At 38.1% G+C, this 19,346-nt stretch overlaps 1 protein-coding gene across 1 annotated transcript; it reads right to left on the minus strand.

Annotated features, from left to right (window-relative positions):
* Positions 1 to 1,569: 1,569 nt before the first annotated feature.
* LOC145616928 (uncharacterized) lies at positions 1,570 to 2,037 on the minus strand. Its single transcript, XM_081671643.1, has one exon. It carries the CDS (start codon positions 2,035 to 2,037, stop codon positions 1,570 to 1,572), a length of 468 nt encoding a protein of 155 aa, XP_081527769.1.
* Positions 2,038 to 19,346: the final 17,309 nt, after the last annotated feature.

Below are 19,346 nucleotides of genomic sequence, written 5' to 3' on the forward strand. Positions count from 1 at the left end.
AATTATTTTCTGAGACTGGGAAAGAGGTACTGCATTCCAATTTGAAATTCGTTTTCTGATGTTATCGACAATGAACTGAAATGATGCCCCTTTACCTCTCCGTAAGTCAATCGGTGTTCCTAGGTGAACCGCGAACTGATCCACCTGTGACATGCCCAAAATACTTTTGAAGGACTGTCGTAAGGAAAGCGGAGTATTGGGGCTGACTTTGAAGTGTGACTTGGCAAGGTTAAGCTGTTGTCCCGAGATGTTGCAAAACTTGTTAATAACACTTGTTATGGCGCGGGTACTGGACACATTTGCTCTGTAGAACAAGAGAGCATCGTCTGCAAAGAAAAGGTGAGAAATAGAGGGACCCCGTTGTCCCAACTTGATGCCGTCGAAAGTTCTCATGTCGCAGCCTTGCTGTAGCATTCTCGAAAGAACGTCCATACAAAACAGAAAAAAGGTAGGGTGATAGTGGATCCCCCTGACGTAGGCCACAATCAGGTCTAAACTGGTCGCTTGTTTCCCCATCTAGTAAAACCTTATACGAAACCGTGGAGATGCACTGTCCTATCATTTGCAACCAAGCCGGAGGGAAACCGTAACATTGGAGTACCCTATTCAAAAACACCCAATTAACCCTGTCGTAGGCCTTGCTCATATCTATCTTGACCACCGCCAAGTAGTCATGACCCGCAGTCCTTTTGTTGATCTTATCCAACACCTCATGGCTCAGGAGGATATTATCGGTCATTAGTCTACCTGTAATGAAAGCATGTTGTGACTTAGAAATCAGGTCCGGCAATGCACTCTTCATTCTGTTTACCCTGCATTTTGAGATGCACTTGTAAACTGTGTTACAGAGACTAATAGGTCGTAGATGAGATGTTGTCTCAGGGACATCAATCTTCGGGATCATAACTAGGATGGAGTGATTCCATTCCTTTAGAAGGTAACCGGTGGCGAAGAAGCTCTGAACTGCCAAGACCACCTCACCTCCTACCTTATCCCAATGTTTTTTGAAGAAAGACGCTGTAAAACCATCAGGCCCGGGGCTTTTCTCACCACCAGGCTAAACATGGACCTCCGTACTTCCTCCCCAGTCACTCCCTTCAATAACATTGAAACCTGTCGAGTATCCAAAGTTGGGATATTTAGCTCCCTCAAAAGCATGTTTGTCTTAGCATCCGTATCTGTTGCCGGGGTATAGCATAATACCCTCTTCATCGAATCCACAACCAACTCCCGTACTTGTGTTTTATCCTCTATCCAAACCCCCAGATCATCTTGAAGAGCGTGAATCTGATTCCTTTTCTGGCGCATTTTAACCCTAGAGTATAAGAGCGAGGTGGGGAGGTCCCCCGATGCTATATAGTTTTCTTTCATTCGTTGTTTCCAAAAAGCGACACCCACCGAAGCAGCACTCATCGTATCCTCCACAGTGGCGACGTATGTGCGAGCCAATGGAATGGTCGAAACCGACCTACCCTGCGAGTCCAAGTCTTTAGTTAACATTTTCCAGTTAACACCCCAAAGCTTAGTGTTCCGCAAGCACCACCGAAGCAGTTGATTCCTAGTCATGACCTACTTTCTGGAAACAGAGAACATAGGAGACCCCATAGTAGGCGCAGTCCATGTATGAGAGATAATCGAACCTATCTCTGCAAAGTCCAAACACCAATTTTCCACCTGATACGGCCTATTTCTTGTGCACTGAGTGGACTCATCTGTAAAAATAATGGCTGCATGATCCGAAGCAACTAATGGTTGGTTTATAACCCTACTATCCGGGAAATGAAAAAACCAATCATTTGACATGTAACCTCTGTCAAGGCGTTCCAAAACCAGTCCATGGGTAAGCCGTTTATTTGTCCAAGTAAATCTAGCTCCAGAGAAAGGAACATCTAATAGCTGATTGTTCAACTTCCAGTTTGAGAAAACCTCACTACCTCTTATGTGTACGGTACCCCCTAACTTATCCTCAAGTAGTTCTAATTGATTGAAATCTCCTAAAACCAAACTATTTGGGAATTGTTGTAAGTTTTGTAACATAGTACTCCAAAAAAAAACCTATCCTCAAATACCGGTGGTCCATACACAAAAAAGACATTCCATATCATTCCATTCCGATCTGTTACATTACAGTGGACAAAATACTGTGCTATTGAAACACAAGTGATTGGAAGACTAGACCAACCTAAAACCACCAAACCCCCACTTGAACCAACCGAGTCTACACCCGTAACAAAAGTAGGATTCTTAGAACTAAACAAACTAGCTACTATACTAACCGAGCATTTAGTCTCGGAAAGAAACAAAAACAAAGGCTTATGTACACTAAGTAGCCACAAAAGATAAGGGAGCTTAGGAGAAGCCTGAGAGTTTAGCCCCCTTGAGTTCCAAGCGATCATCTTCATAAAGAGTTAGAGGAATTCATCCCCGATTTGTCGCAACTAGTAGCCTGATCCGAACCATTGTCAACAACCATGTCTAAGGAATCTGATGAGTCCGAGTCTTCAAAGGTAGTGACCTTGTACTTCTTACACTTATCAAGTGAAACCTTCAGAGCATATCTTTTCCCAGCCTTAACAGTGCTCCTGTTGTTGCCTTTTGGAGCGATAGAAGATGGAGCAAACCCCGGCTCCACTCCCATATCATCTGCCATCGTCACATCTGTGATGCATTTGGAAGATAAAAACCTTCTGCCATCCCCATTTGACCAAAGATTGAAACCCCCTTTCAACTCGAGCCTTTCCAATCGAATCCTACGTCTTTTCTGCAGCCAATTGGAGGTGCAATAGCGAAGAGAAGCCAGCCTATCAAGGGATTGAGAGCGTTCCAAGCTACTAGCATAGGGTCTAGCTCGTTTCCGTGGCCAATTGTGCGCTGCATCAATCTGCATCGGAGTACATAATGATGCTGGGACCTGATGATGTGCTGTCGGTGTGTTGTGAGGCACCTGATAGTCTCTGGCAGTGGTAAAATCAGTGGTAAAATCAGTCGTCCCTTGCAAGGGTGGTGGCGAGAAAGTGACATTTGGTGGAGAGACATGAATTGGGTCGGGAACAGGGAATACTCTGCTTTTGTTTTTTAGAGAGTTGAGAAAAGAGCGTAGCTTTCCACTGTAACGGGAACACCCAAATTGCTGCTCCGGATTCTGCTGCTGCAAGGAATGATCAATTGGATAGAAAACCCCACCCCTGCTAACCTGAGGTACGCCCTCTCGAAATGGAGTCCGAATCCCATTGATGTAAACGAAGGTGGTGTTCTCGCCACATGCTGCATCTTGGCGAATATTTTCAGCCTGTCTAAAGAAAGACGAGTGCGGTGGTGATGTAACTCTGTGCTCAGCCCTAGAAGAGGGCTCACCAATTTCAAAATTGGAATTATGTGCAGTAGGCAAGTCTGTCGTTTCGTCACACTCAGTTATTAATGTTACTATTATTAATGTTATTCTTACTAATGTTATTATCATCATCATCGTTATCATCGTTATTATTATTATTATCATCATCATCGTTATGATCGTTATTATTATTATTATTATTATTATTATTATTATTATTATCGTTATCGTTATTATTGTTGTTGTTAAATGCATATAGATTTAGGTGAGTGAAAACATAAATATATGTGTACCATATTCAACATATTTTAATAGTAGAAAGATAAAAGACAACGGTTTACTTATATTTATTTCACAAAAAATTTAAATATAATGATTTAATGAGTAATAATGATTTTACTTATAAATTTGTCTTAATCATATATTTTTAACCCTAAAATAATAATAATATACAAAGTACTGCTTGAAAACAACCTCTTTTTTTTTTTTTTTTTATATATATATTCTTAAATTGTATGGAAAGATTTGAAAATTAAATTTAACTCTATGAACTAATAATCAATACCCACATAAAATGTTTCTACATATTGTGATTATAATATCAAATGTTTATAAAACAAATTGTTATTAATTGTTATTATTATTATTACTATTTATTTTTTTTGAAAGTATTGTTATAATTATTAGAAATTATTAATTAATAATAATGTTAAATATTAATTCTGAATAGTTTGAATTATTAAATACTATTGTTGATAATTATTATTATTAATTAATTATTATTATGATTAATAAATATTAATATTATTAATATTAATAATTATAAAAATTATTTTTAATGTTAATAATTATTATAATTATTCAAAACAATAAATTATTATCATCAATACAATATTAATTATTATTATTGAATATTAATTATTATTATTTGAAAATAGAACTGAGCAGAGCAGAGCCGAACCGAGCCGAGCCGAGTAGAGCAGAGCCGAACAGAGCCGAGCCAAGCAGAGCAGAGCAGAGCAGAGCCGAGTAGATTTCTTTTGAGCAGAGCAGAGCAGAGCAGATTTGAGCAGAGCAGGGCTCAGCAGAGCAGAGCAGAGCAAAGCTGCTCTAAAGAACGGGGCCTTATTAGAAATAACGTGTTTTTAATAGGTAATATAGATAGAAAACATATGAAGACTTTGTTTGGAACACCTTTTTGGTGTTGCTAGATTAATCTTCAAAAAATGTGGAAAATGAAAATTCATGGGTTTGAAAACGGGGTAGTTATTTATTTAGCAACAAAAAGTGAAAATGGAGGTAAAGGCTAGGGGTAAACATAGTGTACAAAAGCATATTGTACACCATCAATCCGTAATCGCCAACTCAGCATTGAAGTTAGGGAAACTAAAACATAGAAGAGAGAAAGGAAAATAAAGAAGAGGGAAAGAAGAGCGGCAAAATTTTTCGGCTAAGCGCCATTGTGAGGAAGCCGAGTGGCAAAATTTTCACTGGGCACCAACAATTAATGCATCAATTAATGGATAATACACAATTAAGTTCTCAATAAAGCATTGAAATTTCCCATCTTCTCCCCCAAAATTCTATCTTTTCCCCCAAAATTCCTTGGCGAAGAACATACCAATTTGTAAACATACACAATTAAGGGAACGAATTGTGAAGAAATTATTCAAGTGTGGATATCAATTTCGTCAATCAGTTACAAGTATTCGCAGGTATCTTGTTTGTTGTTAAATTATTTTGTTTAAATTTCTTAATTTGATGTTTTTCTGGTAATTTAGGGTTTTCATTGTTTGATTTTGAAGAAATTGATTTTGGGTAAAATTTAGAAATTTTATATAGATTGATTTGAAAGGGTAAATCGTTTAGATTGATAGATTAATTTGTATGTTAGCTTTGGTATTGTGTATTTTATAATTTTTTCTAGTGAAATGTTATTTAATTGAAGGAGTGTTTCTGGGTTCTATTGTAATAGAATCAATTGTTAAATGGAATCGAGGTTTATATGCTGTCAATAATAAATTATTTTATAGGATCTGTTTGTTATACGTAGGATTATTTTGTCAATATTAAATTAAAATAGTATTTCATAGTATTTTTTTTTAATTTTTTATTTTTTTAGCATTTGAAATAAAATAAGTAGTGTGTTTGACATTATGGCAGTGAAATGGAAAGCGAAATATAATTTGTTAGATTGATAGAACTACATTCATTTTGCTTTATACTGTTTAATTCTTAACGTCATTAAGTTTTTTGTTATTTTTTTTTCCTGTTCTATGTTTAGGAACCTTTTGACAATGGTATGTTTGGTGATTCAAACTTGTTTTATGGAGTGAATTCGCAACACCATACTAGTAATTTCAGCTTGTTTACGGTGATCCTGTCCACTATGGATCAATTGACCCTTGAGGCATTTACCAACACAACCCATATGGAGGATTAAATCAAAGCCCAGGTGGTCAAGTATTTCAATAGCCTGGAACAACTATGAACCTACATAGTTTGACAGAGGTGTTTCAGGCTCGGACAAGTCGTCATGAGTTCTCAGAATAGTTCTCAACAATCCAATGTTACTCCCCACATCACAAAAACCGCAAAAATTGCTGTCTATCGAGCTTTATTTTGATTAAATTCGGATCTTATCTTAATTCTTTGATCCTTCCTTTTTCCCTATATATAGAGGTCATATTACCCCTTTTTCAATCAACAAACTTGATCACAAAATCATTCTCTCTTCCTCTCTTCTACGCCAAAAATCATTCTCTTCTCTTCTCTTCTCTCTCTCTCTCTCTCTCTCTCTCTCTCTCTCTCTCTCTCCCACATATTCTAAGCCTTAAACCTATATTTCTAATTACACCATTATTCCCTTAAGCACTCCAAGGAGCTGAGCCCACACAACACCCGTGGTTCAATTCCATCCTTAAACCAAGGCGTGAAAGGTACCAATAACTGAGGGTTTGGACCAAATCAACTCTAAATTTATTTAATTTAATTTCCATTTGATTTATATTTTTTTTATTAAAGTTACTAACAATTTATTCATGATGTAGCAATTTGAAGGAACGCGCGGAATGTGAGTAATTAATTAATTTAATTACTTATTATTGTTTTAATTGTTAGTATCATAATTCGGTTTATTATTATTTGATTTGACTAACGATTTATTGTTAAATTGCTTCCAATATTATTGTGGATTCTATAAAAAATTTATGATCATCATATTTCATGTAAAAGGGAATATGTAATTGAATATCACGCCTAATAAGATAATTTGGACAACCGATTTAGGTTCCTTTAATCTTGTTATTTAATCAAGTGGTCACTACTATTTTAGAATTATGTGTTGCATTAATATTCAACCATAATAATAGTTTGGAGAGAATTAAATATTTTGTTTGTATGCCTTTAAGATCGCAGGAATACTTTTCACTATAAGAATCGAGTAGAGGCCAATACGAGCGAATGTGACTCCATGACTCACTTCGTACCATCATCTTGGATCCTCCTTTCGTGGTTCCGAACCATATGGAGTTAGTAATCTCATGGATTATGAATGGGGTGTAACCTTCACGGGTCAATCGTTGTTGCCTATCGTTGTCCCTTTATTCGTAGTTGTCTTTTATGATCCGTGAACGGTTTACAAGTTTCTCAAACACTTGTTGGCGGCTTCCTACTTTCCTTGTCCCTAATCGTATTATGATAATACCCATTTCCTATGAGTGCCAAGCATATTCACAACATGCTTTAACGTAGGCGCATTTCGAACGACGCCTACAATTTGGCGACTCCACTAGGGAGGATTCTTGGTTATTTATCGATTTGAGTGATCGGTATTTAATTAAGATGAGTGGATGAGACTTGAAAGATTCTTGAATTGTATTCCTGCTATTTAATTGGCATTGTCACATATGCATATGCCTTTTAGGTTACCTATTTTCCACAATAGTACGTGTTCTTACGTGGCTAGCCCGGGGGATTTAAGCTCTATCAACCCAAAAACGCTCATGGCAATAAGGGTTCATCCGAGTTTTTAAATCCACCCAAACCATGGAGTCGAGTTTGATTTCATCATTAACTCGCGGAGCCGCTCGTTGGCATACACCCTCAAGGGAGGCTGCCTTGCTAACGCATCCAAATTCATAACCATGGTACCCTTTATTTGACACCCAAAAGCTTTACCATAGTGTGTTTCCTTAGTGGATCGACCCTTCACTTGACAATAACTAGTTTAGTGTAAGTTTAGGCTTTATAAATAGTTAATTTGATTAGGGTAGTAGTTGAACGGCCTATCTTATCCCTATCAAGTACTTATATTGATAAGGTACTAGCTCGATTCCAAATGGAAGGAGCCAAGAGAGGCCACCTACCCATGTCACATGGCATAACCCTAAGCAAGAAGCAGTGTCCAAAGACACTTGATGAGCGGGAAAGGATGAATCAGATTCCTTATGCTTTGCTGATTGGATCGATCATGTATGCCATGATATGTACTAGGCCAGATGTATCGTATGCCTTAAGCGCTACGAGCCGATACCAATCAGACCCAGGAGAGGCGCATTGGACTACGGCCAAAAATATCCTAAAGTACCTGAAAAGGAACAAGGATAAATTTCTGGTCTATGGTGGTATAAATGAATTGGTTGTTGAGGGATATACTGACGCAAGCTTCTAGACAGACAGAGACGACTTCAAGTCACAATCCAGATAGATATTCTGTCCGAATGGAGGAGCGTTTAGTTGGAAGAGTGCTAAGCAAAGCACAACTGCTGATTCCACAACTGAGTCGAATACTTAGCAGCATCTGAGGCAGCTAAGAAGGCAGTTTGGATTCGCAAGTTCATTGGGGAACTTGATGCTGTACCCTCTATCAAGGTTCCAATAGACCTCTATTGTGACAACAATGGAGCTATTGCTCAGGGTAGAGAGCCATGAGAACATCAGAAGGTCAAATATGTCCAGAGGCGATTTCACATGATTCGAGAATGGAAGTCAGAGGGTAAAATCAAAATTTGCAGAGTAGGAACGGATAATAATGTAGCCGATCCACTCACTAAACCTTTGCCTCAAGTGAAGCACAACAAACACATTGTGGCAATGAGAATTAAGCATGTCGTGAACTGTCTTTGATTTCCTTATTATAGTGTTTTAATTAAATTTTGGACAATGTTAATGTAAAGCACTATGATGAACCATTCAGTTATGGAGTAATTAAATTTTTCATGCAATTTAAAACACTCCGTCTCTATTTAATTGTGGTTTAGAATTAAATAATGAGTCCATTCGATTTTAATAAATATTCAAAATAGGGTATCAAGATAATGTCTTGGATAAAGAAACACCTATTAAGCGAACATTGAATATTTTAATCAAAAATTATATCTAATCAAGGTCATTTATTTGTGGACGATTTATAACCATTAGAGATTAGTGTGTAGTATGATTTATAGCACTGTTTCTTGTGTTATGAGGATATAAATAATTTGCACAGGTATTGGTTTAGAACCATACTGGATCGACCTATGAGAATACTTTAAAATATTAAAATCGTCATAAGTATTTTTCTCTTTATTACTATCGGAACTCTTTTCCTCGACCATGAGTAATGGGAGGTCTCTTGTTGATGAGTGACATTTATGTTACTCTTAGGGAGTAGTTTTAGAGTTATTTTCGTGCTTATTTTCCCTAATTTTCCCTTTTATTCTCTTGTTTTCTTTTTACTAAAGTTTCTAGTTTATTTCTTAGTTTTAGTATGTTTTAATTTAATTTCTTTATTTAATTGGTTCTAGTTTATTTTCGTATTTTATTTGCTTTCGATTTATTTTATTTCGTTCCTTTTATGTGTTACTTCCTGTTTTAATTAGCTTTATGTTTATTTTGTTATTTTATTTAACTTTATTTGCTTGTATAGTTTTATTTAATTTTGTTAGTTTTAGTTTATTTTCGTATTTTATTTTATTTGCTTGCTTAGTTTTAATTAATTTTAGTTTAGTTTTATGTCTCTCATTTTCTATTTCATTTTATTTATTTTATTTTATGTCCCGATCCTCTCCTCGGTTTTCTTTGTGTGTGTAGGTTTGCGTTCGGATTGAGGTTCGAGTGTCAAGTTATTCTTGTTCGAGGTTCAAAGCTCAAGTGTGTTCCGGGTTTCAAAGTCATATTCGTGTTCGAGGTCCAAGCACAATTCACAAGCTTCTAAGCCCCAAAGCTGCTGCCCCTAACCCTCCTTTGCTTAGCCAACCCCTACTGCCAGCTTAACCATCACCACACCCCTTCACTAACCTTCACCACACACTCTTCACCTTACTTCCCCTGCTCCCCTGCTCCGTCCTCACATCTACAAACACCAACCCCGCATCTCCAATCAACACCTGCTGCCACCATCACCGCACTACCCACAACAACAGCAACCCACCAATTCACAACAACCGCGTCCAACCAAGCAATCAGCGCACTCACCCCTTAATTGGTGCAGCAATTGCGCCATAACAAACCACCAAAACACCTTCATCCACCTCGCGCAACCTCACGCAACCACCAGCCCCACCAATTTACAGCAACCCCGACCTCTGTAGCCCACAAATCACAACCAACAGCAGCAACCCACCTTCATTTACCACAGGAATCAACCAGCCTCAACCGTCACCAGCAGCAGCCGCACCACGATTGACCCCTAACAACCACCAACCAACCCGTAACTCACAGCCGCAATTGAGCTGCTCCCTGCTACACCACCGTTCCCTCGCATCACCACCAACCTGCAACCAGTCCGCCGCACTCACCAACAACCTCCAATCAGAGCAGCCCGCATCTGCAATTCAGCCCCAAATTCTATACCCTCTAGAGAGGACGCTCAACTATATCGAAGCGGTCGCTCCATTTTGTTTAATTTCTCTAATTTGAGGCGGCAGCTCGGAGCGGACGCTCCGATTTGGGTTACGCGGCCGCTCCTTGAATTCCTTAATTCTCACGTGCCTTGCTCGTGAATGGGGGTTTTTATTGAATTTGGACGGCCACAATTGAAGGTGATCGATGGTGATTGGCCGTGATGGCTTGAAGGCTCATGCGTGAATGGTGAAGATGATAAACCAGAGCAGCCAAGCTATTTAAGGGAAGGGGATTTTCGGTCTGATGAAATCGGTGGGTTTGAGGAATTTAGGGATTTTTGGTTCTTTTTTTCTTTTTATTTTTTAGTTTTGTTAGTTTTGTCATTTTAGTTATTTTAATTAGTTTTATTTTCTTTTTATTTATTTAATTTTATTTTATTTAAGCCTTGTATTATAAAAACCCCTTTTTGGGGGGTTAATACTCTCTTAACTTTGAACCATAATTTATTCTACTCTCTAATTAGTTTTGAAGAGAGTTTCTCTCTTTAGGTTTAGCTTAGGGTTAGGGTAGTTTAGAGAGAGAAAGTGAGGGTTTCACCATTGTTGAACTTGGATTTTGAAGAAGAAATTGATCATCTTTTCTATAGACTTTCATCTTCAATCAATGAGAATCTCTAACTCTCTCCTCTATTTTTATTGCTTTCTTTTTATTATTATTTTTGTTGTTGGTATTGCTTGTTGATCATGTCGATTCTTGATTATTTGTTGATTAATCTTGTTATTATCATGATTAGTGAGTAATTTCCCCATTAAGGGGATGGTTGTGGTGTAGTTGTATCTTGAGCATGTTCTAGGTTTAGAGTTGATCTATTTGTGATTAAAGTCTTTATATGCTTGATATTCTTTAATCCTCTTGCAAGTGCACATTGTTGGTTGATTAAAGGTAAATCTTTGCAAACAAGGAATGGAAGTTGACTTAGCTAGGGTTCATTATTATCGATTGTTATTTAATAGTACCTCCCAATATATGGTTCTAGTGTGGAAACATAGAGGCTATGTTAGGAGAAGCCGATTGGACCTTACTTCGATATTCGAGCATGTTTAGTTCATAATTAATTCAACTTCTATGCCTTTGTTATGCTTGAGTGATTGCTACTCCTAGACCATTTCCCTTAATGTTTTATCTCTAGTTTTAGTTTGTTTAGACCTTTAGTTTACCTTCCTTTATTCCGGACTAGCTTAGTTGTTAATAGCATTTGGTAGTGTTTATCTGTTCTCTGTGGTTCTACCCCTCTTCTTGCCATATATATACTCGTATTAGGTTAAGTTGAGTGTTATAAATTGTATTTGATTTAGGTGTAGTCGTCTAACGACGCACTTATTTCCCTTTGTCACTTGTTTGAGTACTAGTCCATTTTGTATCCGTCAAACGTCTGCCGTAATTGGAGACTATAACGACATATATCAGGCGGTTAGGTCCTCGTAGTAAGAGAAGCTACATTGCGAGACTGAAAATGTCCCCCTACTGACAATAGGGAACATGTCTTGTTGTGTACAACGCCTCTCAAAGAGCGAGACTGTGAAAATGCATGGCCGTGCTCAGATGGATTTTAGAAATTATTTGCTTATTGACAGTCAATCTCGGATTTTGAGAAACACTTCTGGACGTAACAGGGATGACGAATAATCTTACCCTTTAGTTCATGAAGAGACATGAAGAGACATAGGAAAGGGGCTATACACCAAATGCTCACTTGTCGGGAAGGACACGTGGGAGATTTAAAGGAATGGTGTCCTTCGAACAAGTGTATTATTCTGATAGCAGGTTTAGAATTATTAGAAAGCTAACATATTCCGTAAGGTCAAGCGATCGAAATGCCTGGGTGGAGGCTGCTTCCGAACAGTAATATTAATGTATAATTAATATTACAACTTAATCTTGACTGAACCCTTCGGTTCACACCCAAGAAAATATACGAACCGACTCGATGAATTAATTCGGAAGAAATTAATTCGTCGCCCGAGTGTTAAATATTTAGACATAGGAAATTCGAGCTCAAAGTGTCAAAACCGAGCGTCGGAAGTCGAGTAAAAAATAGTAAAAGACGAGACGACTAAATTAGTAACAAATCAACAATGACTAAAATACCCCTAGCATCGGAATTCGAGTGCTAGGGGATTATGCAAGCTAGCAGCCCGCACCATGTGCGAGGCTTGCTAGCATGCTCAACCAGCAGCCCGCAAGCATTGCGTGGCTTGCTGGCGCGTTGCTGCTAGCAGCCCGCACATGTGCGTGGCTTGCTAGCAGCGCCCATCGGCAGCAGCAGCCCGCACATATGTGCGTGGGCGTGCTGGGCCGAGAAGGCAGTAGCTAGCATCCCGCATGTGCGGGGCTAGGCTAGGCTAGGCCGGGTGCTAGGGCCGAGTCATTGGGGAAGCATGTGAAGGGAGTGTGTTTTGGTGAGGACAACTGGCACATGGAGAGGAAGGATTAGGGAGCAAGTATGGTCCCCTCCTCTCCATGTGGTCCTCACTTCTGTTTACTTACAACAAGGACACTTGTTGATTTATTACTTGCTTGCCTATTTAATTTATTTTAGCTTTTGCTATTTAATTTATTTTAGCTTTAAATTAAATTATGGAATTTCATGATCCCACATTGATGGGATTGAAATTCTCACTCCCACTTTTCTCTATAAATACCCATCTTGGGATTTGGAAAAAAGTGCTTGAGTGGGAGTTAGAAAGAGCATTGCATTTTGGCAAAAACTCTTAAACTCTGGCAAAAACTCTTAAACTCCATTAACACTTTTTTTTTTTTTTTTTTTTTTTTTTTTTTTTTTTTTTTTTTGAGGAAAAAATCCATTAACACTTGGGTTTTGGTCGGACCTTGCTAACTCTAAGGTAGCGGACCTAAAAACTCGGTGTTATCCTTTGTGGGTGGATACCGTTGGAGGCTCGGTAATTTCGGAGCTAGAGCTTTCAAGTACGAGCCCGTTTGTGAGGGCGACGCACGCTTCAAAGGTATATTCCGGTTTCCCTTTCTCGTGTTTATTAGTTATGCTTTATGGTTTTATTAATTGCGAGTGGTTCTTTGGGTCGGGGTTGTTTCCGCGGTGTGTCGGACTCACCAAACCCCAACAGTTACAACCGTCAAAAGACGTCTTTGATGCGTACATACACTTGTGCAAAGTTCGGTTAGAGCTACGTTCGGGCTGATTCCTAACGGATACGTAGGCAACCTCACATCGAGGTGCGACCATATTCATATTCATATTCATATCCATGCATGATCAAGTCATATCCAACGCTTATCCTTACCCATATAGAGCTAGACTTGGGGGCTTGGACCCACATCATTTAGCTTACTCAGCCTAACAAGAGTCATCATCTTTGACTCTTCTCACATCTCTTTCCATTACCACAGCCTTTGCAGCCAACCTTAGTATCACTTTCACACACTTCACTCACACATACCTAGCCATATCATCCTTCCCTTAGGAACCCCTTATCGTGAAATCTTGTTTCAAGAAAACGTTAATTAAAACATTGTATACTTGCTTAGCTTCTTGACCTGAGAAATATTCATTGTTTCACGCATTGCATGTTATGCTTAGAATCCTAACCTAAGCAAAGATCTGTAATCATACAAGGCATATCGTGCTTACCTCCTTACCTAAGCAACATTCATTATGCAATACTCATCGATCACTTCATCTATATATGTGCTTAGCTTCCAGACTTAAGCGACGTTCAAGATCATTTATTTACACCATATATGATGCTTAGATCCTTGACCTAAGCAACATTCATTATGCAATACTCATCGATCACTTCATCTATATATGTGCTTAGCTTCCAGACCTAAGCGACGTTCAAGATCATTTCTTTACACCATATATGATGCTTAGCTCGATGACCAAAGTTCATTCATCTGTTATGTCACATGATGTAATTGTCCTTAGCCTCATAGCCTAAGAACATACATCATGCACACATTATTTTTAAGACAACCAATTCAATCCATACGATTCATTTCGTCTTGCTCGGCGAGGAAGTTCAACACTTCTTCCCTTTTGCATGTCTTTTCTTTTGGGGAAGCTAAAATACTTTTTCAAATTTCATTTTCAAGGGAAGTTCGAAAAAGAAACTTCAGTTTTGACGTCTTTCTTTTTCGAGAGAAAGTCGTTACCGTCCACTCATCTCATGACAAAAATGACAGAAGATTTTTGCTTTTCCTTTTTGGTTGCTTGTGTCTGTGCACACACTCACTCAATACACATATACACACAATCACAAGTCTACACATGTCATGTCATGTAAAGTCAAGCTTGGTAAGTCAGTTGGTCAAGTCCATCATAGTCTATACGAGTCCCTTGGCAAATTTTATTTTGCAGGTCACATCTACATCCCACGTTCGGGGAGGGGACAAACGAACCATCTACAACCCACGTTCGGGGAAAAGCGAACCATCTACATCCCACGTTCGGGGACAAGCGAACCATTTATAGCCCACGTTCGGGGACAAGCGAGCCATCTACATCCCACGTTCGGGGACAAGAGAACCATCTACAACCCATGATCGGGGACAAGCAAACTATCATCATTTTAGTGATCATATCCCAGGTGAAGACGATTCACAACACAAGGTTCTCGTTACACAAAAAAGAACTTGCAATCTCATCATCAGACAAGTTTTTCCTTAAGCATGGAAAATTGTCGGTCGTTGCCACCTCTCCAGGCAAAGAAGTCATCGATTATATCATCTATAGATTCCTCGAGAATGGAAAGTATCTCAACCGGTGGGTTTCTTCAAGCATAGAAAACTGCCAAAGTCATCAATCGATTTTCCTCAAGCATGGAAAGTATTATTTGGTGGATTTCTTCGAGCATAAAAAATTGCCAAAATCATCTGTCGGCTTTCCTCAGACATGGAAAGCATCTCAAAAATTTCATCCGGTGGATTTCTTTAAGCATAGAAAGTTACCAGACTCATTTGTCGCCGATACACTGGTGTCAGATACGCATTCTATCCCTTTACTCTTTTATCTGTGGAATTAACGTTTTTCTGCAAGGGTCGGCATATACAGAGTGATTTAGGATCGCAGAACGTCTTAAATAATTCTCCGTCCTATTGAATACTTTGACTTTTGTTTTTGAAACTTACGTTTCTACAAACTCAGTGAAAGTGGGGGCTTCTGTAGACACCTAAAAATGCATTATTGGTCGGGTTGTGAATTTAATCTTTGGAGTGCTTAAATCCATATTCAATCCCAATAAATTTCATAAATCAACCTAATTATTAACCCATTTCCCCAAACCATAACTTATTTTCCTGTTTTTGTGCCTTTAAACCCAAAATAATTCATTTTGTGCCCCCTTAAAATCATTCATTTCGTGTCCTTTTTAACAAAACGTTTAGACCAGTTTTTTTGGTCCATAATTTGGGTCCAATGATTTAATAGCTATATGGGGCTTGAAAATAGATTTCCAACGATATATTATAAGCCCAAATCCGATTTATAACGAATAAGTTATGGCCAAAATAATAAACTGAGTCCAAGCCGAACCTAAGTCCACCTTACCTACGACCCAATGATCATGTGTAGGATCCAAAGGTTTTAATCCCATTCCTAAACCAATTAGGATTAATTGGAAGCTTCTATAAGTTTCTAAAAGATTTTAATTATCCTTATTGAAAAGATAAGATTAAAGAGTTTGATATTGAATGAAACTCCTCTTTTTGAAAGTCCTAATTGAAAGATGGTCAAAGATAGTCAAATATGATTTTTGTGCCTTATAGTTATTTTCAAAATCTTAGATGGCTGGATATCCCTTGAAATTATCTTTCCAATGATATATTATAACATTAATTCCGAGCTATAACGAAAAAGATATGAATGAAATATCAAACTCTATCCAAAACTGACACCGTCCCACTATTTCATCCATGTCTTTTAGTCTACAAGATATTATAATTCGATTCTGATTGAGTTAGAAAGTAGAATTCAAGAGCTTTCCATCGACATGTCTTTTATCTTATTCTGATTTGTGGATCAAAAGATATGATAAAAACAAAAATTGTTGTCTATCGAGCTTTATTCCGATTGAAATCGGATCTTATCTTTATTCTTCGACCCTTCTCTTTTCCCTATATATAGAGGTCATATTACCCCTTTTTCAATCATCAACAAGCTTGATCACAAAATCATTCTCTCTTCCTCTAAATCATTCTCTTCTCTCTCTCTCTCTCTCTCTCTCTCTCTCTCTCTCTCTCTCTCTCTCTCATATTCTAAGCCTTAAACCTATATTTCTAATTACACCATTCTTCCCTTAAGAACTCCTAGGAGTCCATACAACACCCGTGGTTCCATCCTTAAACCAAGGCGTGAAAGGTACCAATAAATGAGTGTTTGAACCAAATAAACTCTACATTTATTTAATTTAATTTCTATTTGATTTCTATTTTTTATTGTAGTTACTAACAATTTATTCATGATGTAGCAATTTAAAGGAACGCGCGGAATGTGAGTAATTAATTAATTTTATTACTTATTATTGTTTTTATTGGTAGTATTATGATTAGGTTTATTATTATTATTTGATTTGACTAATGATCTATTGTTGAATTGCTTCCAATATTATTGTTGATTCTATTATTATTTTTTTATCACCATATTGCATGTTAAAGGGAATATATAATTGAATATCACGCCTCATAAAATAGTTTGGACAACAAGTTTAGGTTCCTTTAATCTTGTTATATAATCAAGTGGTCACTAATATTTTAGAATTATGTGTTGCATTAATATTCAACCAATTTAGCATAATAATAGTTTGGAGCGAATTGAATACTTTGTTTGTATGCCTTTAAGATCGTAGGAATACTTTTCACTATAAGAATCGAGTAGAGGCCAATACGGGCGAATGTGACTCTATGACTCACTTCGTACCATCATCCCCGATCCTCCTTTCATGGTTTTGAATCATATGTAGTTAGTAATCTCATGGATTATGAATGGAGTGTAACCTTCACGGGTCAATCGTTGTTGCCCGTCATTGTCCCTTTATTCGTGGTTGCCTTTTATGATCCGTGAACGATTTACAATTTCCTTCAAAACTTGTTGGTGGCTTCCTACTTTCCATGTCCCTAATCGTATTATGTCAATTCTCATTTCCTATGAGTGCCAAACATATTCACTCCATGCTTTAACGTAGGCGCACTTCGAACGACGCCTACACCTAGTAAAGTGGAATCCATTCAATCTTGGCCTACTCTTACCACTCTCACTCAAGTTAGGAGTTTTCATGGCCTAGCTTCTTTGTATCAAATATTTGTGAAGAACTTTAGTACTATTTTAGTTCCGGTAACAAAATGCATGAAGAAAGGTACTTTTGAGTGGACATCATCGGCTCAAAGGGCTTTTACGACTCTTAAGAAGAAGTTGCGTGAGGCTCCAATCCTAGCTCTCCCAAATTTTGATTAGCCCTTTAAGGTTGAATATGATGCTAGTGAGACCAGTTGCTTATGTTAGTGAGAAGCTTGGTGGGGTGAGAAAGAGTTATATTACTTATGACTAGGAGTTCTATGCCATTGTGAGGGTTCTTGATCATTGGTCACATTACTTGAGGCCTAGACCATTTGTACTACATTCCGATCATGAATCTCTTAAGTACATTAATGGTTCTCATAAACTGAATGCAAGACATGCCAAATGGGTTTAATTCCTCCAATCATTCAATTTTTATTCTAAGTACAAACAAAGGAAGAGCAATGTTGTGGTCGATGCTCTTTCTAGGAGGCATTGTATGATCACTACTCTCGATGCAAAGTTTTTAGGATTTGAGTCGCTCAAAGAGTTGTATGGTGATGATGAGGATTTTGGTGAGTTGATGAAGAAGTGTGAGGAAGGGGTCAATGGCTCTTTCATGATGCAAGAAGGTTTCCTTTTCAAAGGAAACAAGCTTTGTGTTCCGAAATGTTCTCATCGAAGGTTACTTGTTAAAGAAGCTCATCAAGGAGGCCTAGCCGGACACTTTGGGTTTGCAAAAACGTATGACATCCTTCGGGAACATTTTTATTGGCTTAAAATGTTTGGTGACGTGAAAGATGTAATAACTCGTTGTAGGGCTTGTCACAAGGCTAAGAGTCAATTCCGTGAAGTACTCTACTCTCCTCTTCCGATTCCTAGTCACTCATGGGATGATCGTAGTATGGATTTTGTGGTTGCTCTTCCCTGCACTTTAAGGCAAAATGATTCCGGGTTTTTGGTGGTTGATCGTTTTAGCAAGATGGCTCATTTCATTCCTTGTCACAAGACCGATGACGCTTCTCATGTGGCTACCTTGTTCTTTAGAGAAGTGGTGAAGTTTCATGGCATTCCAAAAAGTATTGTGTCGGATTGAGATCCTAAGTTCTTGAGATACTTTTGGAAGACCTTTTCAATGTTAAAGGGAACCAAGCTCTTGTTTAGTACTTCTAGTCTCCCTCAAACCGACGGCCAAACCGAGGTGACTAATCGTACCATGTCCACCGTTCTATAAGCTATCATTAGCAAACACATGAAAGATTAGGATCTTAAACTTCCTCAAGTTGAATTTGCTTACAACCGCTCTCATTGCATTGATACCGGGAAAATACCATTTAAAGTAGTGTATGGTTTCAATCCCGCTTACCACTTGACTTGTTGCCTAGTATTCCTTAAGAGGAGTTGAGCTTTGAGGCAAAAGATAGAGTTGAAACAATGAAAAAGCTTCATGAAGGTGTCAAGAAGAGAAATGAGAAAGCAAATGAGATTTATAAGGCAAGGGCAAACAAATTTAAGAAGCCAAGGGAATTCAATGTAGGAGATCTTGTGTGGCTCCATCTTCGAAATGAGAGATTTCCGGCTAAGAGAAAGAACAATCTCATGCCAAGATCTGAAGGACTCTTTAAAATTGTGGAGAGGATTGGACCTAATGCTTACAAGCTCAAACTACCAAAAGACTTTAGAGTTCATGCTATCTTCAGCGTTGGTTATCTTGCTCCTTTTCCTTTTGAAGAAGATGTTGGTGATAATGATCCAGAATTAAGGGCAATTCCTTTAGAAGTGGAGGGGTTAAAAGCGGGTGCATAGAACTTGGTGGAAGAAGTTAAAGATATGCCACGTGTTGTGACCCGTAGTCGCTATAAGCTCCTTGGTGGTCACCTC

This window comes from Chenopodium album, chromosome 26 (assembly GCF_948465745.1).
Source record: "Chenopodium album chromosome 26, dcCheAlbu1.1, whole genome shotgun sequence".
NCBI classification, from domain to species: Eukaryota; Viridiplantae; Streptophyta; class Magnoliopsida; order Caryophyllales; family Amaranthaceae; genus Chenopodium; species Chenopodium album.